Source organism: Ascidia mentula, chromosome 6, assembly GCF_947561715.1.
Source record: "Ascidia mentula chromosome 6, kaAscMent1.1, whole genome shotgun sequence".
Classification (NCBI taxonomy): domain Eukaryota; kingdom Metazoa; phylum Chordata; class Ascidiacea; order Phlebobranchia; family Ascidiidae; genus Ascidia; species Ascidia mentula.
In genome coordinates, this window is record NC_138571.1 from 18,187,894 (window position 1) to 18,215,311 (window position 27,418).

The window sequence follows — 27,418 nt, forward strand, 5'->3', positions numbered from 1 at the left end:
AAGAATCAAGTTTATTGACGACAAAAACATTCCGCAAGTACGATTTACGAGTTGCGGCCGCCGCTGTCGTTACTAACACCATACGTTATATTTTCATATTGTGAAACTGCCAATAATGTCGGTTATAATGGACACAGTCGACTGTTATAGAGATATTGAAGAAGGCAAGCGACCAAGTTATTGCGCATAAAGCGGAACTTTAACATTTTAACCATAACAAGCCACACCACAAAAACGATAGTACTTGTAAAGTTTGAACATCAAGCATGCGTTAAGCCTTTTTCCGCCTCAAAATGAATGTATTGCATGCTATGGTAGCAGGGTACTGTGAAACACGTGTAAAAAACGACACCATTGCATCACTTTAGGCCTATTGTCCGACGTTGTGTTTAATTGTATTGAATTGCAGTGATGAAAGCACGACAATGGCTTCGAAAAGTTAAGGCAAGTGTATGGGTGCATTTGATTGACGTCATATCATTTCTCAAATTATATATGTTTTCTAGTTTATCACGTACTTTTAGGTAGAAAAACTTGAGGCTGATTGCTTTGAATAAAAATGCCAAAGCGAAGAAGGCGTTTCAAACACAACTGTTTCGACATTAGCATTGATGATGAACACAGTTGTGTTGCAACAACTGCTTAATATATCCAGCATCTTAGCTCTGACTTTATTATTGAAAAAAAATACAATACTTTTTTGGGGATATTACCGCTGCCACGACAACAAATACAATTCGATTCATAAATTATTCTAAACATTTCCGAGTAATTATTCCTGTTTTCTGAACGTCATACCTGCAATACAACAAAAAACATGCGACGTGTTATAACGGACCAGACAAAGCTCAACCCATCACAGCGATTCGCTACTGTTTGCTATACGGTATGCTTACCTCTGGTGGTCGGTACATATCTTGCGTCGAGTCATGAGGTAATGCAAAATTGTCCTCCGGTTCCTGCAAATACTTTGCGCTTTAGGAAATCATTCAGTATTGTGCTTTTTATTATAGATATGCCAGCGACAAAGGTCACTCACAATTAAGCAGGGTTGATTTGTGCGTATTTTTAAGAGCAGTGTTTCAGAAAATACAAATGCGTGTTTCCTAAAAACTTTTCTCCACGTGGTCCTCTTTAACTACACCGCGCGCATTTCGCGCAAAAAAAAAAGTTATGATAAACACTGCACTAGCGTCGGTAAATTATTCGCTTCGTGAGAAACAACGTCAGTTAGAAGATCTTCTGTTCGGAAATTCAGCTATTTTTTAATATTTCTATTAAGTCTCGAAAAAAAACATAAACTAAATATTTGCACGTGCTCGTCTGTTTTCATTAAAAATCCCACTGTCGGCGATCGAATACAAAATTCTAGATAAGTCTTGAGGCATTTTTAATTTGAATTGACACAAGGAACGGATAGAATTCCTTTAGTCGCTTACCACATCATGGTGGTCGATCAAATGGAACTGGGGTGGAGAGGCATCGCTATCTGACGAAGACCTCCTCGGTGGTCCCTCATTATCAGTTGGAAGTTGAGTGGTGAGAAAAGGCTCAGCAACAACAGTCACTCGTCCGCCGTCTTCATACTGGTTGGTTTCGGGGACAAGAAGTTCGGCGTTTTGCTGGTGAGAAAACCCGGCTCTGCCACCGCCGAAAAGGTCCGCGGTCGTTAGAGTGGAAGTGGCGTCGTAACCCGGATGCTGCTGGGCCATGTCTGGTCGCTGGATGACGCTAGAGAGCACGTCGCGTGCGCTTTTTTCCATGTCTCCTTCGTCTGGATCGTCGGCTACAGTCTCCCACAGCATGTGCGCATGGCGTTGGTTCATGCGTTGATGATGCAACTTTACAAAGGAAAATGTAGTCGGGTCAACAAATTGGCACTTCGTCAGATGCGTTTTATTATCTCGTTCGAGATAGGACCTTTTAGCACCAAATGCGCCGGTCTAAGGTTACAGCAGTAACCATAGTTCGTGAATGAACCCTCGTTGTATTCGTAAATCTTGGCATTTTAGGTTGTTCTTGTTTTTTTAACATTAGCCTGTTCTTATCATGATGCACCAAAGTAAATTCACCAATTTTTGTTTGCAAACACACAAAAAAACAGCGGACTATTCTTCCGTGGGCCCGTTTCACAGAATTGCCAAGGGAAAAATATGCCGACTCGTTGTAATCCCAGTTACAGATCATTTAAAACAGAACCTCGTGCATATAGAGGGCGCTCAAGCTCATTTCCATGGTCGAGGCATCTCGCTGCTTCTCGAATGTGGACGAATAGACATATGGGTTGGGGAACTTGTCAGACGAAACCTGCAGCATTTGCGGGCCTAAAAATAGAAATGGATTTTGCATTATCGACAGTCGCACTTGTTGGCGTGCGCGACGCGCCCCAAACAATGCATTTGCAGCGCGAATTACGAACAAAACCGCGGGAAGAAACGCGTTTCGGTTTTTGCATCATCACGTAAATGCTACACGAAGTAGGTAATATCTGTATCACGTCTTGCCAAATTTGTGTTTCATTTAGAGGCAAATTTATTCCCAGCGACTGAATTAGACCAGGCATATGCTGTTATGATCGCGCCGTGCCTAAACATTTAAACTCCATGGTTAACCAAAAGATTGTATCTTCCCAAAGACGTTTCTTTGACAGCTGTGGCGTTAAATACCGAAAACAGGGGCGCGTAACTTGCACCAAACATGATCTTCAACATTTGATCGAGCTTTTAAACAAGACGTATACATGGTAGTCCGTACCCTTCTTTATCAGATGCAAGTGTGTACAGATTAAATCAGCGATGGAAAATATACGGCGCCGCATCCGAATAATTCCACCAACGCGAAAATTTTTACCTATTGCATTGGCAGCTATCGCTTTGTCGTGGCGGGCACGTGACCGAAGGCGGAGCTCTGATTGGTCAGTAGCAAAAACCAATTAAAAGACAGCATGCAAAATGTGGGACGGCGTAATATTGGGTCGTGGATGGCTGTAATTGCGGATAAACGGTCGAAACGGAGGTCATCGCGTAAGGCGGGTGTCTGTAATGATTGGATACGAAACCAATAACCAAGGGTATTTGCATGTGTGGCTTGTAATACGGGCGCCTCTAGCCACAGACGGAAAACATGTTGGCATACCGTAATGACATTTGAGGGAAAAATTGCAACCAATTGCGCAGAATATGTTTTGCTTGTACAACAAACTGAACATATCATTTACAACAGTACCAGGGGTGCCACCTTCTGCACCGCTCTGCCACTTACCGCTCAACACACAAAACGTTTCTCCTAAAACCGCAACGTTTATGAAACATCGCGAGCACAATTGAACAGCGCAATTATATCTTCCGGCACAGCCATATCCGCGCCATTCTCGAGTGCTGCCGAGGTAAATATGCGACACCGCCAAAACGCCAGGTCCCAAATTGATGCTCGCCTGTATACAGACTTTGTGATCGACGGCGTGGCGACAACGGAAAGGGTCTCGAGCGTTTGATGTGCCCGGTGCCAAAACCTAGCTGTGAAGTGCGCTAAAGGGGTGGGGTATCATTAGCAGGCGTCTTAACGCTGAGGCGCGGGTAACCGCGAGTGGTCGCGTGCCTCTGAACGTGGGGCGCGCCCGGTTGCATGGCGACGAAACAGGGTTCGTGTCCTTAGGCCGACCGAAGATCGTGTTGAGCGAAGGAAAACCGCACGACGCGAACCTCAATTTACCGCCGGAAGGTCTCGAGATTTCCGTGCGAGTGATGCAATGTCGCTCAAGTCCAGAAGTGATTGATTTCGCGATTTCGTGAATTCGGGGACGGATGTGTGAGCGAAATTGCTCGTTTCATAATAATGCCCGGCATGCGGATCGGAAGAAAGGGAGAAAAGGGACGGGTTGAAGGGTCACCGGATCCCGCTGAAAAGTGGAGTTGGCACCGATGGTGTGATTCATTCTTTGGAAGCGTTACGTCACGAAACAGCGGAGGTCATGACCGGGGGAATTTACAATCACGCGACAAAAAGTTGCTGGATAGCAACTGCGTTTAAACACATAGCAGACGCTTTTTTTATTTTCAAACAGAACTTACCCGCTTGGTACAAGACGCTCGAAACCATGTACTCCTCAGCGCCCTCTGCCGGCCCTTCACAGGACTTCGCACCTCGATGCACAGTCGCTGGGGGGCGTCGCTCCGTTGTCGATGACGACATTCCTGAAAAGGAAATCACCGAATTATGACGTCAACAGCTTCGAGGTCATTCGGACAGTGACTGAGGACAAAGCTATTCTGCGACACAAATTGGAACGGACAAAGTTTGCCAGCGCCGTTGAAAGCGGATTAAGAACGGGCATCATCACCGCGGTTTGACAGATTATGCAGTGCGTGATTCGCTAACGAGCGCGACATGAACGCCGAGGATGTTTTTTTCGCCGAAAAGCCGCCGTAACACCGGAGGAAGGCGGTAACAGCGTCGAAAACAATGGAAACGATCGTAAGCTGACAGAGGCGCGGGTGCAACGAGTTCGACGACATATTGGCACGCAAACAGGACTACGTGGCGTTTATCACGCTGTAAGCAGTTGTATTATTATGACATCGGTGTCGTCTCGAAGGGACGCAGTTGAAGGGTATGAAGATCCCTGGCCGTTTGGTCAGCAAAGTCGTACAAGAGTCCCACCAAGCTGCACTGATGAGGCCTTATAGGTTAGTGGCCATCTGAATGCAGCTCACATAAATTATAATATTGGCTCCACTTGCTTATGTATATGCTTGTATAAAGATGCCGTTCGACCGTTTGCACGCAATAGAATTTTAAGACATTTCCGACGCAAATTACTCATTACAAAATGACAACAGTCTTCGGGTAATTAAAAAAAGTATGGAAAGCATTGTTCTTAAAATATATTCTTCCTTTTCCGCATTTGGAGCCATCGTCACCTGCGGTTTGATTCCCGGAACAAAGGTTTAAATGCAGCTTCCCTCTGTCACGTCTAAAACTACCATCACCACCATGCGTGGGAGCACTAACTTAACCATGCATCTCTCGAGCCCCGCACCAACCTCCTCCCGGTGTCGGCATGTTTTGATTACTCCTGCTTGGGTGTGGAGGATTATTACCGGGCTGCAATCAAACATCGCTACCGGGTCGCGTGCCCACGCCAAAGTGGCGTAATAAGTGGAATCAGCGCCTACGCTTTTAATGACAGGCCGGGCAGTGCTTGTAGTACTGGCTACGAACAGGCGTAGAGGACGCGGTGACCTTGGCAGCCTTTGTGTGTACACTGGGCCCTACCCAAGACGCTTAAGGAAGATTAAGGTTAAAGTAGTCGAGTTTAGAGCGATTACTACTGTGCGGTTATTTTAAAACGGTAGCGCCCTTGCGACCAGACTAAACGGCGGCAATCACTAATAATTTAAAGCGCCGTACTCTGTTTGATTGGCAAGATAGATGACTATAAAGTATAGGGACTGGTAGGAAATTATAAAAGGTATCACGTGCTATATAACGCGGCTTTTACTTACCCTTAATAGCGCCACCAGTGTTCGGGGTACCATTTTTGACAGGGTGTCACAAGAATGAACCATTTTTTATGTTTATCCAAGATAAAATAATAAAATGTCAGTAAGCATGTTTAAAAAACTTTGAAAAATTCTAAGAAAAGTGCACATAGCGGATGAAACGTGTGTGTCATTACCGATCCAAAATTACTGATACCAAGGCCAACTTATGACCACTATGTTTTACTTTCAAAACCTCTTTAAGTTCAAAACATCGTATTATGGGCCAGTTCATGTCCACTTTTTAAGCAACTGGTTCGTGTTGAATTACGTTATCCGCTGTCAAAACGTTTTCCTCGACTTGTTTTTTAAAGTTCGTAGTGATCCTTCCGCGTTTTGGCCAAAAATATACAAAGAAACCTCAATAAGTAGCAGAACATGATTTACAGCTTTGGATCGTTACGAAATTTCCATGACAGCACGAAAACAATGGAGGCCATGTAGGCCTGCGTGACGAACAACGCAAACAGCTTCTGACTTGCGGTGGGTGCTGGCATTTCGGCTTGCTGGAAAGGTTATTACTGACAACAACACCTAAGCGATTTTTTATTTGGTTATTGGGTGCCTAGATAACATTTTTCACTGGCAATCGATAATACCCGTTGCAAGCATTTTCTCTAAACCCATGGTTAATTAAATTTCGATACGGCGAATCACGCATTTTTGCCATGGTGCTATTTATCGTGAGCAAGTGGTATATTGGTAATAAATTGTTCCACGACAAGCGTTTTTACTGCATTTTAACTTTAAATGCACGCGGTTCTATGTACACAAAAGGATTAATATGGCATTGCATTTCATAATTTGTTTTAAAATTAAGGACATATTCACTCAGCTGTTGGATAAAATAATCATTTTACATATTTCAGGTGTCGCTCAGTTTGACCGGAGTGCATTTCAGATCACGTCTGTCAATAAAACAACACTCACACAAGGGGTTCCACCAGTCGTATGACTTGATCCTAAAAGGAACGCTATATGTTTGGGATTAGCGTCAATTGTTTTAGTGTATTAAAGCATTTAACCGTTGTTTGAATTCCATATCACACTAAAATAATCAGAATATTTTCAAAGCAAATCCTCTTGATATATAGTTCTATATGGAATTTCAGTTCCCGTGCACCGTGTAATGAGATTCATTTTGCATATGAAACTAGAAAAATATTTTCTTTTTTCGAAGCAAAGCAAAATCAAAATCACCAGAAGATTTGCTTCAAAAAGATTTTCCTGATTTTATATGCAAAATAAATCTCATTGCATGGTATGTGAGCGAAAAATGATGCTTGCCGTTTGTTTTGAGTGGATTTCGCTAAATGGCAGTGCAATATACATTCGGCCGTGTCGTCCGCTTATTTGGTTGTCGGCATTCTGCAGCGTGCAACAGCGGGTGCAACCGTTTACTAAATATCGGTGACACAAAACAGATTACGCGAATTACGGCGCAAAACATAAACAAGGACGGTTCGACACGACGCTAGGTACCGGTTTGCCAGACGTGACGGGCGCAAAGTTTGTGACGTCCGCCCTGCTGCGGACAGGACAAGGTCAAAGGCGAAGATTCCGCGAAGAATTGATGTTTTTTGTTGTTGTGACATATGGTAAATGAAACGTTTTCGTTGCTAGCTTTTTAAGGCATACAGGACATCGTGGCTATTGGAAATGTTTGTCGTGTTAAACCTATTTGCACAATACCGTTTCAAATACGTTAACGTTGGTTATTCAGTGATTTAGCAATTCAACAGTTCTTTGAAAGATTTTCGACAAGGTTATAGCTGCCTTTTCACTTACCTTTCTTTTCCCTTTCCTGTGTCGATGATTGGTTTTGTAAATTCACGTCATTTCCGCCGATAGAGGTCTCACCTTCGTAGCAGCTCATCAGAATGCTTGGGTTCGGCCGATTCAGGATGCTCGGCTGTAAAGGAAAAAATATTTCGGATTTTTTAAATTTCTTGAAATTTCGCCGAGGATTGACCGCAAGGAGGCAGTGGCAATTTGACGTTCGGAGAAACGAGTTTAGTTTGGGCCAGAAGACGCAGGAATGTCCTTGAAATTAGCACCTTTTGCTTTCTTCGACGTTTCTGGGTACATGAAACGCACCATTCTTGGACGAAAATTTACGCAGTTAAAATTTCATTTGGGTGCATGGTTTAAGAAAAATATGCCTTTGCCACGTTTGTGCCATGCTGATTGTAACCTTACTTCAAACTTGGACTTCAAAATAATTGCGCATATTTTCTGCACAGTCGAAATCACCCGAATGCCACATGAGCTCAACATAGCGGGACAATAGGCCATTTGGAACGTAATACGTAACCACGCGAGCAAAAAACAACAACAGCCCGATGAGTTTGCGCAGTTTCCAAGCTTGCGAATTTAAAAATAACCTCTCAGGTTTGGCGCCAAAACATTGTTACACACGGCGCCGCAAACGTTCGAGGCCGACTTCAGCCGACAAGCTACAAATCGACATGCCAAGAAATCTGTTTTGTTCAGAGTTGTAGCTGCTCCGACCGCAGATAGATGTGTCATATTGAGCAAGTTTTGCAAATTCTCACGCTTCTTCAGCCACGCGTACACTCGCAAATCGCGTGTCATTAAAACTGCACAAAACCAATAATTTGTCATTTTTTTCACTTTCAGGTATCCTGGCTTATTTGATTATTGGGTATTAATAGAGGATGTCGAATTCGCGGCACGGGCATCCAAACCCTTTTTTCATAATAACCTTTAGACAGCATTTGTTTGTTTAAGGCAAGATATCTTATATATATAGTAAAGGGTTTTTCAACCACACCAGATCAATTTAGGAAACTCTATGAAAATTTTGAAGATCTTTTTTTGTTTCGCCGCTATACAAAAAAACGTCCACGGACCTTATTCACAGAATCCTGTCACAGCGTGAATAAAGTCGTTTTTGTGCAATGACGGGTTGCTGGTTACACACACGCGACTTACAGTGTTGTTGTTGGCCACCCGTGGTAATTACTGGTAAAGTGCTGAGTTGACATCGTAATTAACCTAAAGGCGTGCTTCTCATATTTTCTTCACAGATATTTCAACGGCATTTTAATTGCCGTAGTTTCGTCCCCACGCTTGCTGGTTGTAGAGGAATCCCTATCACTTACGACAACGCGTTAGCTTCCCGCTGCTGGTGGAATGTGTCGCCTCTTGACACACCGGGGTGGGTGCCGAGTGTTCCTGGTAGCGTAGGTGGGTGACAAGTGCCTGTCGCACTCGCCATAGAGAATAACGTTACCATACATTTGTACGAGGGTGCGCCAATGGCAAGAAGTGACCCTCGCACTGTAAACTTCGTGTTAGAGATAAAATCTACAGAGTGAACGCGCAAACGGTAACGTAAACTATCACAAGGTGGCGGTAGCGCACTTCTGTTTGTTGCGAGGGCCTCGGGCGTCTTGGCAACAGAAATGTTAAAGAAAACTAAGCTACCATTACGGGGCATGACATCACTACAAACTTGGTCTTGGAGTAGGGCGAATTTAAGGCGGTGGCATGAGCACAAAATACGCGGCGAGTTAACGCCTTTGCTAAATTAAGCGACGACAGCCCACGCGACATGACGGGCGGCGACGGTGACTCGGAATCGCGTCGCTATTTCTAGACCTGGGGTGGAACGTGCGATGTGCAGAGTTTCTCAACACTCCCCTGTGTTCTGCCACGACTTTAACCTGCCCTGGCGCCCATGACAGTCGCCCAATTCCATTGTATTTTGGTATCGATATTGCGTTACTCTCGCCCCTTTTTCGTACACTATTTGCCCTCTCCAATTATCCCCCTGTTGTAATATTTGTGGACGCGCTATTGTGTTTAGTACGCCCTTATAAAATGGTGTTCAAAACGCGGGTGCGTTGAAACTGACTTACTTGGACATTATCTGTTCATATCGTTTGGTGTGGCGCAGCCTGGCGGTAAAATTTACGTAACGATTCAGAGTTGCAAGAAGACGCTATAATGTTTGTGCATGGGCTGTAATTCACTTCACAATGCTGTGTAGCCGTCTCATTATCTTGTTCGAGATTGCGGCAGGGTGCATTTGTATAATTGTAACGTACACAACCACGACGAAAGCCATGAATACCAACGGAGCGATTCCCTGTTTCAATCAAAACAGGCAGGTTGTCTTGTAACCTAATTCCGGAGAGACGCAATATATATTTTAAGCGTCTTGACAAAAACATGGCGGGAACACACAATTTGACAGGTGAAGATAAGAGAGCGAATCTCGTCTGTCGATCTGCGTGCTGAAAACGCGCGGTTAAACAGGCGTAGATAAAGCTGTAAGCTACCGCGTAAACCTGTGACATCCGACATTTTCCATCACCCAAATATCGCGATTCGTGCGAAAAACAGCTCAAGGCCGATTCCCGCGGCTTCCCGAGCTCTGCACTTCAAATGCGGCGGATGTCCAAGTAAAGGTTCACAGCATATTGATAGGCGGCCATTATTTCGTAATCCCGGTAAGCGCTAAACGCGAAGAGCCGCCTGCATTTCGCAAGATTTCCTGGACTATACCTCTACATCAGGCTCGATGCGTTAACCTCCAAAATATATGAATAAGCGTGAAGCCAATAATACGAATTTTGTAAGATTGCCACAGTTTCGACCTGTGAGGTCTCATCAGTGCAGCTTGGTGTGACTACGGACGATCTTGCGGACCATACGACCTGGCAAAGACTTAGTGGTTTCTAAGACCTTACAAGTCGAAATAGTGGCCATCAGTGTTTCACAAACTTTATATATAACCAATAAATGTATAGAGGTATATTATTCTTTTGAATGCAGAACACCTAGGCAGTATCGCCCCACTGCAAAGAGCTCCCTTGGTGATCTCAGCTATTTTATGTGTATTTTGTTACACCGAATGCGTGATCTTTCGTATCTTGTTCCGATTTGTCAGGAATGCCTTTGATCGTCGGGTTTATTGGCTGCAATGCCACAGTAGCCTACTTTTTTGACTATTGCATGTATTCATTGAGGTGGCCAATATGGTAAAGAAAGCGTTATGGATTGCACGCATGAACCAATTTATATGTTTGCTCACGAAGATTTTATTTTCAAGTGCAAAAAGGACAGCTTTTGTCACATACAGCTACCGTGTTTCGTGTCGAAAAGGCCGCCAGACACTTTCGAATACACAGACAGACAAAACGCAAACCGCAAGCGGGCGTTTAGTCTAGCGTGAAGGTCGCAATTTACCTGAAGTTGTGTTTTGAAATTCGTTCTGTACCTTTATCTTTACCTATCGGTGTTGTAATCTTATATGAAAGTCGGGCAATTTTCGCAGTTTGTCCTTTAATATACGAACTGTTGGTTTATTTAAGGACAAAATGTTGTTTTTTTGCACTTTGTCATAGTGTGGGCGTACGTGACACTGTAAGTCCAACTTAATTGATGTTAAAAATGTATTGACTGGTGCAACATCTTTGGTATTATACCGTTATTGAAACGGTGTCACAACTACACTACATTCGGTTATTGAAAAAAACAAAATAACTTGTTTGCACTTCAACAGAACAAAGGCGGATCTCAGATTGCTAACAATGGTGAATAGCTAACAGACAACAGCTATTGGCCGCAATAATTGAGACCTCAAAGCAAATCAAATTATTTCGACCAGGTGCCTTCCATGACGTCCGTAGCGGACAATTTAGTAATTACAACCCCAACAATCACGCTTTCTCAAACATAAACACCTTATTCACGACCCATGGGTTTCCATTGTAACTGGCGACAAGCCAATGTCATGCCATTAACACGGGAGAGGTTCATAATCGGTGCTACAACAAGTGATTAACTGAAGCGAGACATGGGAACCGTTGTCCTATTAAACGCTTTCACTTCCCTAATTGGAGTCGAAACTGGTGGTGCGGGGTTTCGTAAAGATTACATCACCGTTTTAAACGATAAGGCAGAGTTCATCCGTCGGCGGATAGGTTAACTGCCAGCGACCTTTAAACTTATAGCTACTGATAAACTTTGCAGCAAAATTCTGACTGATGCTGTTGTCTCGGTTTGGCATTTTCGGTTTTGGATAAGGTTAGGTCTGAAAAACTGACGGAAAACGTTGTTATTTGTTTTGCTTGGAAAGATTAATCACTGCCCGTCGACCACAAGCGAGTTATAATGAAAAGCTTATCTTTGCTTGAATTTTAGAACCGTATGAGCAACTGTTTACAAAACGGGAACCTGCTTTCATCAAGAAAACAAATTGCTTTTTAATTACAGCATTAGCTTACGGCCAACCGTTCTTAATTGTTAAAGTCCCGACATTTTTTACGGAACTTTATGAACTCTTAATGAAGGTATTTAGAAATTGAGGCTTGGGAAATTTTCCCATCCGAAAATCTTCGCCAATCAAGTTGAAGTGCCTCACATGCCTCAGCTGTGGGCGTTTATATAATACACAAATGTACAATAAGTAGCGCACTTGTGCGGCTTCAGAGTTTGTCACGAGACGACCGGTCAACGGACTTCGAATTGAGAAGTGAATCATTATGATTGCGCGAATTCTAAAGATAATCGCCTGAATAGAATTTTGAGATTCTTGAAAGGCTGCGAACTCCCACAAGCGGGTGCCGGGTGGTTTGTGATTGTCTAAAGTCGCCCCGACAGTTAAAAGTCCCGCCAGTGTGCCGTGTGTCATCCACTTGTTTATATTAGTCAGTTTTGTGAACAACCGGAAAAAAGATTTCAGCCGATTATTGTCCTAATCGTGGCATCTACAGTAATTACGACCTGCACTCCTATCCGCCTCCAGCGGTCGTCGTTAATTTTATAAATAAAAAGCATTGCGGAATCACCCCGATGAAGCCCAGCTGAATAGCGGGCGAAACGTCGGTGAATAAAAGTTAGGTTTAATTGTTCCAGAAGAACAGATTATGAAAAGACAATATCCCTGACAGCAACAGAAATATAATACTGCACAATCGCAGTTTAAATTGCGCATACCAAGGTCACCCGGCTTTCTCGTCAGAAAACCCCGAAGTTAATCCGTTGTGGCGAAGGTGGGCGGCATTTTAACCGAGCAGAAACTGCGTGGGCTGAGACGCCCAAAACCACCTCCAGAATTTTACCTTTGCCAAAGTGGCCGGTTGTTCGACACATAAGGCAGAGCGGGTGGAATTTTCGTCAAGCTTTTCTTATCACCACAGTGAGCCCTATGACTTGCAACCTACAGACGTGATGTGATCACAAACAATAAATGCGCAGACTTAGGTGATGATCTAACATCAGATTCACACGAATACAGGAGTTAAGGAGCTGACAATTAAATGCCTTACTTAAGGCGTCATATGCGTGGTAGCCATTCTAACATTGCGCAATAAGTTAACTCGAAGCACAAACAATTGACATCGAGTGAGATGTTGCGCAATATTGGGACACGAGGTAGTTCTTAGATTCTCTCGCCGGGGATCGAACCCGTACTATTCTGGTCACGGCGCGTTCTTGTACCTACCAACATGTCCATAGATCCAAGTGAATTCAGGGAGGCGAGAAGTGGATTCTGGGCGACCTGACCAGTCTGCATCAAAACGACGTCCTTTTGGGCGTTGGTCTGCAAATCAAAGGCGATTGGTGAATAAACTAAGACCATCATAACACCTTTCGCTTTAGGAACTGTTAACAAAATGTTTGAACTGGAATATTAACGTTTTTGAATGGGAGTTTGTTTGAACTGCTTTGCTTGTGACATAAGTAGGTGCAAGGTGTCGCCGGCCATGACGACCTACTACTACTTTATGTAAAAGCATGTCATTACACTATTACAAGCTGAAACGAGAATTGCGTTTGTTCTCAGCAATCAAAAATTCAAAGGGAAAAACCTGTTTTAATCGAGGTGGAACCTGTGCGCCTTATATGGCAAGGCAAAGAGGATTTGTTTAAATGCCGATTCGAACAGGCCCGTGAATACCCTGCGGACTGTAGACAAAATGTAAACAAACACCGCATTATCACGTCACAAAGGGAATTATAATATTGCGCAATTGTTACGCAAGTAATCGCTTTGCTTACTCAACTCATAAGAGGCTTGGTATGGTTGAATCAAACGCACAGTTCTCCATAACGGCGTGTAGACAAATAATTGACATTTATAATCATACATGACAGAGTATCTACTCAACATACCTTATACGTATACTTTTTACACCCTGGAAAGATCACTTTTCCAACATTTAAAACCCGTTTGCCAATGAACTTGAGCTTCTGGTTGCGAAGGTGACATAATTTAAACACGTTACGACCGGGTTTAGATAGCGAGAGAGCCAGGCGCCGCAACCAGATTTCGAGATTCCGAAAATCACTGCACGTTTACCCGCGATAAGCGCAACAACAATCTGAATTCGGCACGTTCGCAAAAATTTCCAATTTCCATCAGCCAACCTCAATATTGACACAACCGTGTTCATTAGGGAGTGGGTGTTGGATCTGTGGTCCCGTTTTTGGGGAAATTACAACTAAAATACTTAAACATGGAATGTCCTACAGGTTTTCGTGCTTTAACAAACCCGATTAAAAAATTCCGTCCTGTAGCAGCCCCGTATTACGTGATGTCATTTGACCAATCACAAGTGGCGCCGAAGTTTCTTTAAACATTTGAAAATTTCTGACCATAGCAGTTGTGAATCACGTGAGTCACGTTAACCAATCACAAGCCGCATGTTAATAAAATGTATGTAAAGTAAGCAAAACGTTTTGATTGGATATGGGTGGGTATTTTTTGATACACTTAACTGTTTTTTCAACAAACGTGTGCCTTATTTAACTTGATAAATTTCGGGGCATGACAAAATAACCGCCAGAGAGGGCGCCGTGGAGCTATTTGCACACAGGGTTAACACAAATAAAAAAGGAGTCACGTCTGACGAACATGTGTTACAACGCGAGGCGCAAACTTTGAAGTTACACAAATTCACCTGTTATTGCGACAAAGTCATGCAGCCCCTGGGCAAAAACTCCTTCCAAACTAAAATAAACGCCACTGATAGTGGTAGTTGTGACGTCACACAGGACCCACATCCTTTCGTAACTTCTGCGATAACTGGGTGTTTTTTTCCATTTAATTTTGGCCGTGACGTCAAAGCAATCGCGCACAGAATCGCAAAGGAGCCCCCGACGTGTCATTGCGTATTATGCGGCATATTTTTGCAAATTAGCTGTAAACGAACAGTGCGACGCGACGCGTAAGGTATGAGTTATGAACAGTACAAGCTTCTAAATGTGAAGATCACGAACGTCGACCGCCGATTGCGTCACGGGGTGGCGCGGGTGCGGACGCCAAAGACTTGAAAACACTCCTCCATCGTTTGCGTCGAAGCCTTCGCACGTATTCAGTGGTATATGAGGTTGCGTCAGAACGAACAGGTCACGCTTTGGGTTTAATTTGCAACACGACGAGGAATAAATCGGTTATTTCTGGAGCTCGATATTAAATGTAAATGTGGAAGTTCAAACAAGTGCAATTGGTCTTGGAATGTGAGGTCACTTAAGTTCGAACTCCTTTCCAAAAACCCGCGCACTCGTGTGTTATTTTGCATAGTGACGTCACAACAATATTGCGTGATTGCAAAGTTCCGTCGATGCAGTTGTACGGGTCAAAAGGATCTTGCGAAGAAATTGAACCCGGTTCTGTTAGTTGAATACTGGGTAAGCTGTTGTGACAAAAAACGCCAGTGCTCGTTTTCTGATAAACGGCCGTTAAAACGCGAAAACGAAAGATACACACATTTGAATAGCTGGGTGGCCCAACAGTTAACACGAAGGTTGTTCACCTTCAATTTATGATATTTTCATGCGCGCTCTTGGAAAACCTTGGAGCCTGCGGTATTTTAACAGTACGCACAGGGGGTAAATGTCCGCTTAAAACGCCCTGTGGCTTCCGAAAATGGTTGTAACGTCCAACATCCGAACGTAAAACTAACCGCTGGGTTAACGCCTACGCCGACCTTCGCTCTCACTCTCGTAAAGGTTTAATGTGACAAGTTGTTTGAGGGGCAAAGTCATTTGCGAACTACATACCAGGATGTGAAAATAAAAGGTATTGCGCAATATTTTTTCACAACCTGTCAACTCCTGGCGGTCGGGAAATCATTGACGTTTGTTGGAATGGAAAGTTTGGTCACGAGCGCTCATAGGCTGTCAATCAAAGTAAGCACTTTTCGCAGTTAAACCAGAAGCGAAAATGCTCCAGGAGGCCAAAGCAGTTGCCAAGGGCAACGCAAGACAAACTTATGCACAAAACAGAAGGAAAACCACATTATACGGTTTACCACACATCACAAAAACGCCTAAAACAAAGTGGGAAATATCCTAACAGAAAAACCGTGGCTATAAGTCTGCCAAAAATCATGTGCGAGGCATCACCAGTGCTAACTGAAGTAGGAAATCTTACCCGCAAACTATTCAGAAACCGTCCGCCACTATGCGGCGCACTCCACTTGGGGTTGGTGATGGCGAAATGCATGAGTGAGAGTTCGGTTTTGCCGTCGTCGGCCTGTTGTGAGTACGATGGTTCCGGGTGCTTTTCCTCCTCGTGCCACTGCGATGGATAGAAAACAACGGAAATGTTAAAGGTCATACGAGTGCACACAGCTGTGATTCACTGAATGTTGTTACAGAGACGTCGCTGTACGTAACACGCAAATACCAAGTGCCGTTCCGAATGTTATTGCGCTAAACCGATGAACGCGACTTGAAAGAAAACCGCCATTCGCCTGCTAAGGAAACCACCCAGTGGAGTCACGCAAATTGCATGTTTAAACATACCAGAAACCCCCCTCATTGTGTGTAATAGGTCACGTGATTGTTTGGATTATCGGGATCGGCGAAAATTTACGTTTAAACCTTTGGCCTTAACCCTCGCAATTCCCCACCTGTGCTCATTCCTTCGTGTTTTTCCCCGCCACAATCGCGCAAATTAGCGTATTACACACATTCGACAAATAGACGCAAACGTCCAGTTGCGAACCCAGAATGGTTTCGAGTAGGCGACCTGATAAAAAGTGAAATTAGATGGAGTTTGGATAACGCAAGAACTAAGAAACGTTTCAATATCTTGAGAAATCAAGTTTAACGACGCATTTTTGTACCTGTTTAAATCGCTGTCCATTCTCTCGCCGCTCGAAAATCCGGTAAAATCCGCTCATAAAAAATCAGACGTGTGATTAAGTCGCAAATTCGCTCCAAGCAACGACAGGAAACAAAAGAACGGTCGCGTCAACATAGAAAAAGACAAACGAATGGCAGCGTATACAAATCTGCGGGATTGGGAAATTCTCCAGTGCTGCTTATGCGTCTGAAATCCCACTTTTAAAGAACAGCGCATTAACCTTAAAACGATTTTGCAGCTATTCTGCAGCAAGTCCAAGCGTGCTTTCGAAGCATCAGCCGCGTTTCATGGAAAATAAACAACTTCGCACAATAATAGCGGCATAAGCCTTGACGTTGATGCAGGATTTGCGGTGAACGGGCATTGTGCTCGTACTGTAATCGAACCTAAAGCCATACCCGCTTACGAGTTACTTGCGATCGCTTAGGCTTAGCATGCAATAAACAAACCGTATTTAGCAGTTAGCGTGACAATGACTGGAGGAAAAAGTGTTTCCAAAACAAAAAGTTTTGCTTTGCGATGGAGTTATTATTAAAGATAATAGGTTCGACTTGTTGGTGGTTGCTTAAGACTCCGAGATCGCGTTTAACGATAAAAGCTGGATTGAAAGTTCACGACGGCGTTGATTGACCGCATTCGACTCTTTAATCACGCATTAAAATGCCCTTCTCAACAATGTTATTATTAAACAATACAAAAACAAAAGCGCTGTAGTTGGATGGCCACACAAAAATCCTACTGTATATAAAGTACGAAGACTTTGGTACGATTTTTATTCCGGAAATTTGATCCAATTTTATGGTTTATAAACCATGCGTTTATTGTGACACAACAACCAATGCTGAACAACTATGTTTAATTACCGAGAAATATTTAACATCAAAATAGTTTACTTTTTTTATATTATTAGTTTGCAGTATAACCAGTACATGGATAGAAACAAACTCTAATTGCTTAGCCATCAATGAGCAGCTTGATAGCATAGATCTTAACCAGGAGTGCAGGATCTGTTCCTAAAGGGTTTCGTGGATTCTGAATTTTTAGGGTCGGTCGCATAGAACTTTATTATTACATCTTTATCATAAAGGATAAGACACGTGGTGGCCAAAGGATAAGTTGTAAGAATTACTTTTCCATAGCTGGAGTTTATCAGCGAACTTTACCCTTACGACGGATCGTGCAAGACAGACATTGAAATCAACGCGCCGTGCACGTAGCCAATAAACCTTCAGAGACGGGAAAAGGAGATTGCGGCAATCCAACCTATTAAAAATCGTGCAACGCACAGCAATCCAAGTGCAGGCAACCTACTAATTAGACCTTGACACGCGAGCACGAGGGATTGGTGTGGCTTTGGCATGTGACAGAGAAGGTGGTGGCATGCGTCGTGCCACTTGAGGCATGGTTAATTGGAGACTGATAAAACATACAGGCAGTGATGTGTTAAGTGGGCAAGTTCTTTCTGAGGAGCCAGGTAAGTCGGAAAAATCGGAATTTAACGTGATGTAATTGCCTTCCGGGAAAATCTGTGCCAGTCGTGCGGATTGGGCTCTTACGATTTCAAGAGATTGCCGATAGATGAAAGACCAGCGTCTGACGGATTACGGTAAGGCGTTTATTTGAAGAGGAAGATATGCACGTTGTACAGGAAAATTTTTCAGGTTTCAGGTAAACTGACAAAACGACGGCTTTAACACCCGCAAACTTCCTAAAATGGATAAAATTGGTCCAAAACGTGAAGAAATACACTTTTGACGTGCTGCTTTTGAAAAAAAAATCGTGCTTGCTAGACATTTGCAAAGTGCGTTTACGCTCATGTCATTGGTTAATGTTTGCACCAATGAGAAGCAGCTTCAAAGGTTTGATTTTTTTGCGTGGAGCCCGTGTTACTTAGTTGAATCCACTAAAATAATGTTTAATCGCATTTTAATATTTTTGCACAGTATTGTTTGCAAAGCCTTGTGTTGATGAAAGAAGTGTCCGCAATCATTATGAGTACGATAATATTTCTATGTTCTTTCCATTGTAATTGGCTTAAATTTTTTTAAATTAAAAAAGCGACGAATCCGTCAGTTGTAAACGCATTATACAAGCACAGACATTAGCAAAAATGTTTTACTTTGGGATCTCCATGCTTTGTTATGTCGAGTTGGGCGAACGAACAAACGTCCCCGACTCCTGCGATGTCCACCGTGAAGTTGCGGAAGAAGTCGACGATCTCCCCGCTCCTCCTCCGCACCCAGAAGATGAGGATGAAGGGAGTAACGATGGGAGAGAGAAGTTCCTCCACCACGAACGACTGAGGATAAAAATTGACAATGAATAAGTCGTATAAACAGTGCTGGGAGTAGGTCGGAACAGTCTGGTTCGCTGTTTCGGTAAGAATTTAACGGCTGGTGTATCACAAATAGTTAAGAGGAATTTAAATTTAGTATTTTTTTTCTTATTTTAAGAAATCTCCCCTAATATACGAAAACACAAAGGTTTAATTTTTTCCTGTAAATTCAAACTTTCCGGTAAGAATTATTTTTACATTCAATGCTGTCTATAAACGACAATAGGGGATACACGATATGTTGGTTACATGAATGAACCGCATTACGATGTAGAACACTGAATTGTACCGAAGTCTACATGGAAATTTGCCTTTCAGTTTTAAATATAAATCCTCTAGATTTAAAAATTAAAAAAAAAACTTTTACCACGACGCTTTTACCAAGAAACCAGATTTTTCAAATCCTAACTTTTTCGAAAAATTATTGCCGCTTGACACAACATTTGAACCTAAATCTATACATACGTCACTTATACGCCAAGCTTCATCGTTCCAACGATAAAACCAAACCCAGGTTATAAACAAGGGGGCAGAGTTGCGCGACAGGTTTTGGCCGATGCAATTTCATAGAGCTTCAATTTAGTACGGGGATTAGAAGCCGCGAACCACGTTAAGCTGCGTTCCACAACGCATGAACGCAAACACCTGGCTTATGACAGCCAAGAGTGCAACAGCTCTCGAATGCACTCGACGGGTATTTGCGGGTGGCATCAAAACACCGACCACCGCTGCACGTAACATTTTTGCAAGGCTGTTTTAAACACGCAGGCGTTGAATATTTTAAAGCTGAAACCACTACAGCTGCTTTTAATTGTCGATCCGTAGACGTTGCCTAGCAATGGGAACGTCATGTCGTGTGCAAAAAGACCAAAAAGCATCCGAGTCCAGTGGGTTGACTGCTTGTGCACAGTTAAGGGGCAATCGTTTTGTCAAAGGTCAACTTGTGGTCGACCCACAGCGATTAACAGCACCTTTTTAAGGTAAAGGGTTTCGCGGTTTTCAAAAATTCGATACTGCCGCGCGTTCCTTTGGTTTTGCTAAAATGCAAATCCGCCTAAAACAATGGCGTACTTTGTCGCGAAAGATTGAGGCGAAACATTGAATGGTCACCAACGGGATCCAAGGGTTTATGTTAGTGTTGCAACAAACCAAGCATTTTTTCATTGAGACTGAAACTTCGTGAAAACCTCCTGCTAATGAAATTTGTGCATTGCGCACCCGTTGTGTCTCGACTACAAAATACTCGATTTAACCATTAAGCTCCCGTATCTCCGTCGCAAGAGAATTGGACCAAGTAACAGCTTGTTAGGCGTGAACATTTACATGACGTGAGTTTCGTTTTTACAGTTAATTTTGATTACAATTATTCGAGTAAATGATTTATTTTGGTGACATTTTTACTTTTTGGTACAGTGGTACACATGCTTCGACCTGTAAGGTTTCATCAGTGCAGCTTGTGATTGTGGCACTGGACTACGTTTTAACTATAGTTAGCAGGCACATAAATATCCACTTTGTGGTACCTTTCGGTCAACGTCGATCCGCCTCAATAATTATTATGGCTCTTTTGCATATATATGTTGCAAATTTTATGAACAAAATTCTGACGTTACAGCTCACCGATTTGTATTGAAACAGTTGTGCGAACTCGTCACGGACTTGTTGTGTGTGAGCTTGTCCTCTCCAAGAATCAGGTGCGTAGTGAACTTGTGCGAGGATCTGTCTCATCAATTGTTCAGGGCAGCATACGGCGTGCTTAACACAAAGATTCAAGGTCAATAAAGCCGGCAGAGCCGGTAAATAGGTAATATGTTTTTCGCAACAGTGAAAAGGATTTGAAAAGCGCTTGTAGCAAAGCCTGAAACCACCAGAAGTTTACAAAAGGTCGTCAAAGGTAACCTGCGTACAGTGCGTTTAATTATTTAGGTACAGCGTTAAACCGCTTTCCTAAACAACAGCGTAAATCGTCCGAAATAAGTAAAAAAAAAACGCCGTCCACCGATCCATAAACCAGGTTACATCGGAGGAGCGAAACAAAATCACCCGGAACCAACCCATTTTTAAAGGGCAAAGTAAAAATAACCCAGGGCGGAAGGCAAGCCAAAACCACGTGGTTGAGGCTTTGCATTGGGTCACATACATAATGGTGAAAGCATGCAGAAGATTTTTGGACCAGCGGCGTGTTTTCGGCTCCGATGTCAAAACATGAAAAAGTTTTTGCAACCTAACTCGAGAACTTGCAATGCCGCTGTGCCATTTGGCGCTGTAGAGTTTCACGGTCAAAGAAAACTAAATGTTTAGGTGCAAAAAACTAAGGGTTTATTAATGTATAGAAAAGCCAAAGCTAATATATAGATCATTATAAGAAAACATTTCGAACACTGCTGTGCTCATCATCAGTGCTGTGAACTAACTGACTGAGTTGCTACAAAGCACTGATGATGAACACATCAGTGTTTGAATCGTTTTCTTATAATGATTGGCATATATGGCTTATCATTCCGTGCAATCTTAATGATTTTCGCACAAATCGGTGTTTTCTGCATAAAGGACAAACTCCAAATTCGTGAGAGCATGGTTTTAAATTGATCGTTGCAATTTGTTTCAAGTTGTTGATGTTGTTGTTTAAACACCATATCGTTTTTCGAATCTAAAGCTATGTAACAGATAACAAATTTGTTTTGAAATGTAGTTTTAAAGTGTATAGAATGGTATCGTAAGTCAACCAAAAAACAGTGCATCAATTAGTATGTGGTATTAATCGATTTCTAATTTTAAACACGTCATACTCAGAGAAAATAGTACAAGATATCAGGTGCATTTCCGTCAAATGAATCTCATACATACAGTGTGTATGCGTACGTACCTCATCAGGTATAAACGATTTGCAGATGGTAACCACGATAGTAAACAGGGTAATGGCGGTGAGAACATGTTCCACTTTCAATACGTCCTCATCCCATACAGTTAAGGATAACAGGACGGCTAGAAGAGATCCCACGAAAAAGGCAACGTTCCTAAATTGAACACGCGAGAGTTATTGATGAACCGACAGTCGGACGGAAGAGAACGTGTCGGAGTCTATATATAGGGCTACAAGTCCATGAAACGATACGTCAGAAAATTACCACCACAACAATTGGGTTTTAACGTGACTATTATTTTTACCTCTCTAACTATACACCGCGCGAGCGGAAACAACGTGTTTAGAACGGCCTAAAACTTACTGAATTAAAATTTGCCCCAAAAAAAACAAGATTGTCACGAGTTCCTGACTAAAAGATCAAGAGTAAAAACAAAGATATACATTATATTTCTGTTGCTGTCAGGCATATTGTATTTTAATAATCTGTACTTCTGTCACAATTATACCTAATTTTTATTGACCGACGTTTCATCTGCTATTCAGCTAGGCTTCTCATTAATTAATAGCGGGTGAAACTTCGGTCAATAAAAATTAGGTTTAATTGTGCCAGAAGGACAGATTATGCAAAAAAAATAAAAAATAAATAGTTTCATCGTTACAAACTGCTACAGACGAGCATGCAAAAAGCGTCGTGGCAAACCAACTAAAATCTAATTTGTCAGATTTGTGAGCACATATCTGATTGTGAATCAGCGACTGAAATAATTAACATACGGCTACACACATTGGGTTTGAACAGGGAGGACTGCTAATAAACTGACACATACCCGGTTAGCCAAGCAAAAACGCTTTTGCCAGAGCTTTACCGATACAAAAACATATTTTAATTGTGAAAATGTTGATACTTTTTTCGTTAAGGGCACGTCAGGCAAAAGAGCAATGTTTTGTCGTCGTTGACGAATGCATACCAGTGGTGTTTCAAGGAAAAGCAATTTTCAACGCAACTGTCAATATATACCGCAAAGCAAATTAAACTTTTAAAAGTGTTTGAAACCAAATCTGTGGCGCGTGGGCGGGTGGAAATTATCGGGACCAAATTTAAACTCGTTGTTTTGGCCGCACACGCAGTTCCCGGCACTTCAAAAAAGATTCGCGAATTCGTGGTTTCTTTATACGGCCTACAGGGAAGCGACAATTGCAATTATGAACAAGAGCATCAACAAGTTACGCACGCAAAAAACTTGCGCAACCGAGACAGGAAAAACCTTTTTCAGCATGCTGAAAATTTTGCGGGCGGACTTACTTCGCAAAGACGGTCAGTATCGGCGACGTAAAAGTGTCCATGTAGCCGGATGCGGGCTTGTAGCCTCTGTTAAGCCTCGCTTGAAATTCGTGAGGAAGCTCATTGAAATGTCTGCATAGAAATAAGAGACAAATTGTTAAAAAAAAGTTTCCGCCGTTGCTATATTGGGAACGCCCCATGCTCATAATACGTTAACGGGATGTAATGCTTTAATTATCGGTTGAAATCGGCAATCCCCTGTAGGTACATCTTGATTTAACTTTGCACAAGAAAATTCCTTTGATACCACGATGTTTTTTTCCAGTGGTTAATTGTTTGTGCTTGGTGCAAAAATAAAATTCTTCAAAATTAAATTCGGAAAGTTGAAGGTGGGGAGAATTGTTCAATGCCGGGTCAAGTCTAAAAGTGGGAAATGAGCAACACACTGTCAATTTAAGAAACGCGATAATTCTTTAAAAACCAAAAATATATTCCAGCTATTACTTCGACGGACAATAAAACCCAAACATTGCCCATAACGTACATTAGCGAGAGAGAATAAACGTACAAAAACCATTTCTTAAAACCCGACTTCCTTTTGTTTATTTAAACAAGGAAAAACCAGGCGCCTTAATCTGTAAGCAATGGACAAGTACACCACAACGTCACGTTTGTGCAAGTCTACAATTGAAGAGATTAAAGGAACATGATTGAACATGATGCATGATAGCTGCAGTGTACACATTTTTCCACGCGAAACGTTCAGTTATTTTACGTCAGTCGTGACTGACAAACCGTGATATTACCAAACATAAGCATTTCCGATAAGAAGTAATTTTCGAATATTTCAATCGAGGCGTTCATACTGCCCGTTTCTAAAACGCACTACAGCTAAACTGTTTTGTTCAAGGTGAAGTTTTAGATATTTACATAGGCAACAAATGGATTTGTGACGTCACAGTACAAATCCTTAATTTACCTGAGGTAAAGTCTTGCATAGATCGACCACTTCCTCGCCCCGAAACTGCCGGGTTCGCGTTTAAGTACCTCGGCGTAGCTCAAAAACGAATACAGAATTTGCCATAGAAATATTATCGGAGAGAGCGCGAGGTTGAGCACTCCCAGCCACATGAGGTCGGTCGAGAGGCGCTGGATGAGCTCTTCGCGCCGGGACTTCTGCTTGTATTCGTCCTACAACAGAAAAAGTTAACGAATTCGACGTTGTTTTTGCACGGGTGGACAACTCTGGAGAGAAGGCCTTTACCGTGTCACAATCGTTTGCGTTTTGCAATAACTTGGGTAATCATGTCCATAGAAGGGTGGGTTTAATTTTAGTGAGATATATTCAAATTTTTATTTTACGTTGTATATTTTGAAGTAGCATGGCTTTAACTTTGTAATGTTTCGAAATTGTTTGTAGTGATTTTACATCATTATGTTATGATCTTTTGTTCACCTTGGATGATTTAAAAAGAAATTCACTTTCCAATTTTCTTTCATAATCTGTTACAGAGCATGATACCTTACAACCCATGTTATTTTTGTCATTGTATTTTGTGTTTGCAATGTTGCAAAGATACTTAACTAATACATAAAAGAACACCTGGTTGAGTAAATCGAAGCCTAAATATTGACTGTTTGTCTTGTTTTGACTTTAATTTGCGTTAGTATTAAGTCAGAAACAGTGCCTACAAATTTGATGACCACAAATTCTTGCGATTTTACTGCTGCAGTCAATATGCCTAAAAAACCCAAACACTGCCAAAATGATTTATGGCAGAGACTCAGACTCCAACAACAATAAGGGTTTATGGACGTGGGGCTTATCAGCCAACCACAACAGCAAGCTTTTGCCAAAAGTAACAAACCCGTTTACCCACCCTCATATGGTAGCTGTTGGCGAAAATGGCCCGTGGGCCCCAGAAAAAGATTAATTCCAAGTTGTATTTCAAGCTCTGGGTCATAAAGAGTGCATTTCCCAATATGGGAACATTGGATTTGGGGGGTAGAAGGCCTTTGTTTACCATGGCAACCATGTAGTTTTTGAAACGAAGAATTCTGCCAAAGTATGAAGTCAAGCATGTAGAAATAGATTTATGTAATTTTTTAGCTAATCTTGACATTAGGTTTCGGTTGCAAAGTTTATCCAACTTACATAAGTGGTTGGTACAAGTAAAAATATATGCTCGCTGCATTTTTGTATAAGCTTATTTGTTTGTACACATTTATTTAAAATAATTTATTTATTGAAAAGAGGATTTTCAATAAATATTTTAAACAAGTAGAACTCCTATAAATGGTCTTGGCAAAAAACTGCTTACCTATTGTAAATGTCCAACTCTGTCAATTGTTGTTTATGAATGCACATTTGTTGATCTTCTTGCACGAGCATCAATCGCTGTTGCACATCATGCCAAGTTACATTGTCAATGTCATTCTGCAAAGCAAATATATTACATATTTCTGTCTGCACAGGGAACTTAGTAAAAATTTCCTTACATCTTGGATATGCAGGGCGATCCTGTAAAAGCTACGGATTTCAAGTAGCTGAAAGAAACTGTAAAACACTTTGACTGCCCTTAACGTCCAAAATAGTGCAGCAATCACGATAAAAAACATTAAAACACCATGTTGGGAAATTCTGCAATAAAATTAGAAGACACAAACTTAGTTTAAGTTAAAAAACATAGGTTTAAAGAGCAACCCAAAACATTCAGTTTTTACACACATAACATTTATTGTCAAAAAAAAATTTACTTTCCAGTTCGTTATCAGTTATTGGCCTTTGCTGGAACAAGGCACAAGTTATCATGGAAAAGTTTTGCAATTTAATTTACTAGCTAGAGTCACGTAACAATTGTGACACACCTGAGAGAACACTGCTGAGAGGAATAGACTGCATCTGCAAGTGTGACTTTGTCAGTGAAGGTGTGGTTTGAATCAGGAAGGGCTTTGTTTGCAAACAATACGTCATAATCAACGCAAACGAACAAGAATGATGCAAATGCCACAACAAACACAAATTGTCTGCAATTCAAAATTAATATGTTGGAACAATTTTGGCATGGACACACAACTAAGTTAATCATCGATGTAAAAAAAAGGGTAAGGAAAAAATCTACTTACATCAGTTCGAAACACTGTTGAATCAAAATACAATAGAATCCATGGTTTTGGTGGTATTGGTACACTCTAACAAAGAAACCATCTAAATCCTCTATGTGATGCCATTGTGCTAGAAATGGAAAGCGCATATTGTAAACAAAAGGGTTTTAGCAATAACTAAATGTGTATACTGTACCAACCTTTTCGGCGGTCAGGAACGTGCATTAAGTAAGCATCTTCATTTGCTGGTTGGTCTTCATCACTCGGTGAATCGAACTTATAATAACTTGTATGGAAATCTGTCATTCTTCTCCATTAATACTAACTTAATGATCAACTGATTTTGACACAATGTATAAAATTAACGTACAACTGCTCAAGACTGCGTGATTTATGCAAAGTGAAGACTCCATAGCACAACCAACATACTCAGGTGAAACAGTTACAGAATGATCGGCATAATAGATCTGGCTTTTCTATTTCATATAAAACTAACATTAAATTGTAATCGAATTTTTGACAGGAGTGGCATTTGGTGGGTCGAGGAGTATATACACATACAGCCTACAGGTAAACATATGGTCCTATAGTTCATAAGCCAACATACTTAAAAACTGTTTCACATTTACAATAATAAAAGAATATCGTAAAGTAAGGCCAGGAAAATTACAACCAGAAAATTTAATTCTAATTTTGTATTTTAACTAATCATCTCACAAGGAAAACGTATTTACACCAGTAAACTAGGCATACAGAGAAATAGGTTTACGTTTAAATTAAACGTTTGGAGATTCGTCTAGAAATCATCAAGCACATTCAACCACTTTTTATTAACTTTAACAACGTCAGTTTTACAAACAAAACAAAAACAATTCATTCATTGTTCCGTGAAGATCAGCTGTAAATTATTTGTGTACTCAACCGTAAATAAACAGTAACTTTTTGAAAACAACTGGGGAACAGTAAGAAAAATGCTCAAGCTGAAAAAGTCGTTAAATCTTAACAAAAAACCTTTGGTCCACTGACTATTACTAGTTTATATTTATTTTGTCAAACTTTATATATATCGAACATGCGTCATCAGCAGTTATAAGAGGTTTATTGGATTAGATTACTTTGTGCCAACCCAACGTTAAATGCATGCTTTATAACAAGTTGCAGA

At 41.6% G+C, this 27,418-nt stretch overlaps 1 protein-coding gene across 1 annotated transcript; it reads right to left on the minus strand.

Moving 5' to 3' along the window:
* Positions 1-26,599, minus strand: LOC145907498 (autophagy-related protein 9A-like). Its single transcript, XM_082994911.1, has 19 exons — positions 26,457-26,599; positions 26,278-26,386; positions 26,020-26,178; positions 25,651-25,792; positions 25,473-25,588; positions 25,032-25,209; positions 24,131-24,342; positions 23,173-23,283; positions 21,870-22,020; positions 20,624-20,758; positions 18,788-18,967; positions 15,952-16,098; positions 13,018-13,116; positions 7,329-7,452; positions 4,071-4,193; positions 2,200-2,324; positions 1,440-1,841; positions 897-959; positions 1-798 (listed from the first exon to the last, which is right to left on the minus strand). Exons 1-19 carry the CDS (start codon positions 26,560-26,562, stop codon positions 793-795), a joined length of 2,688 nt encoding a protein of 895 aa, XP_082851037.1. The 5' UTR covers positions 26,563-26,599; the 3' UTR covers positions 1-792.
* Between the last annotated feature and the right edge of the window lie 819 nt (positions 26,600-27,418).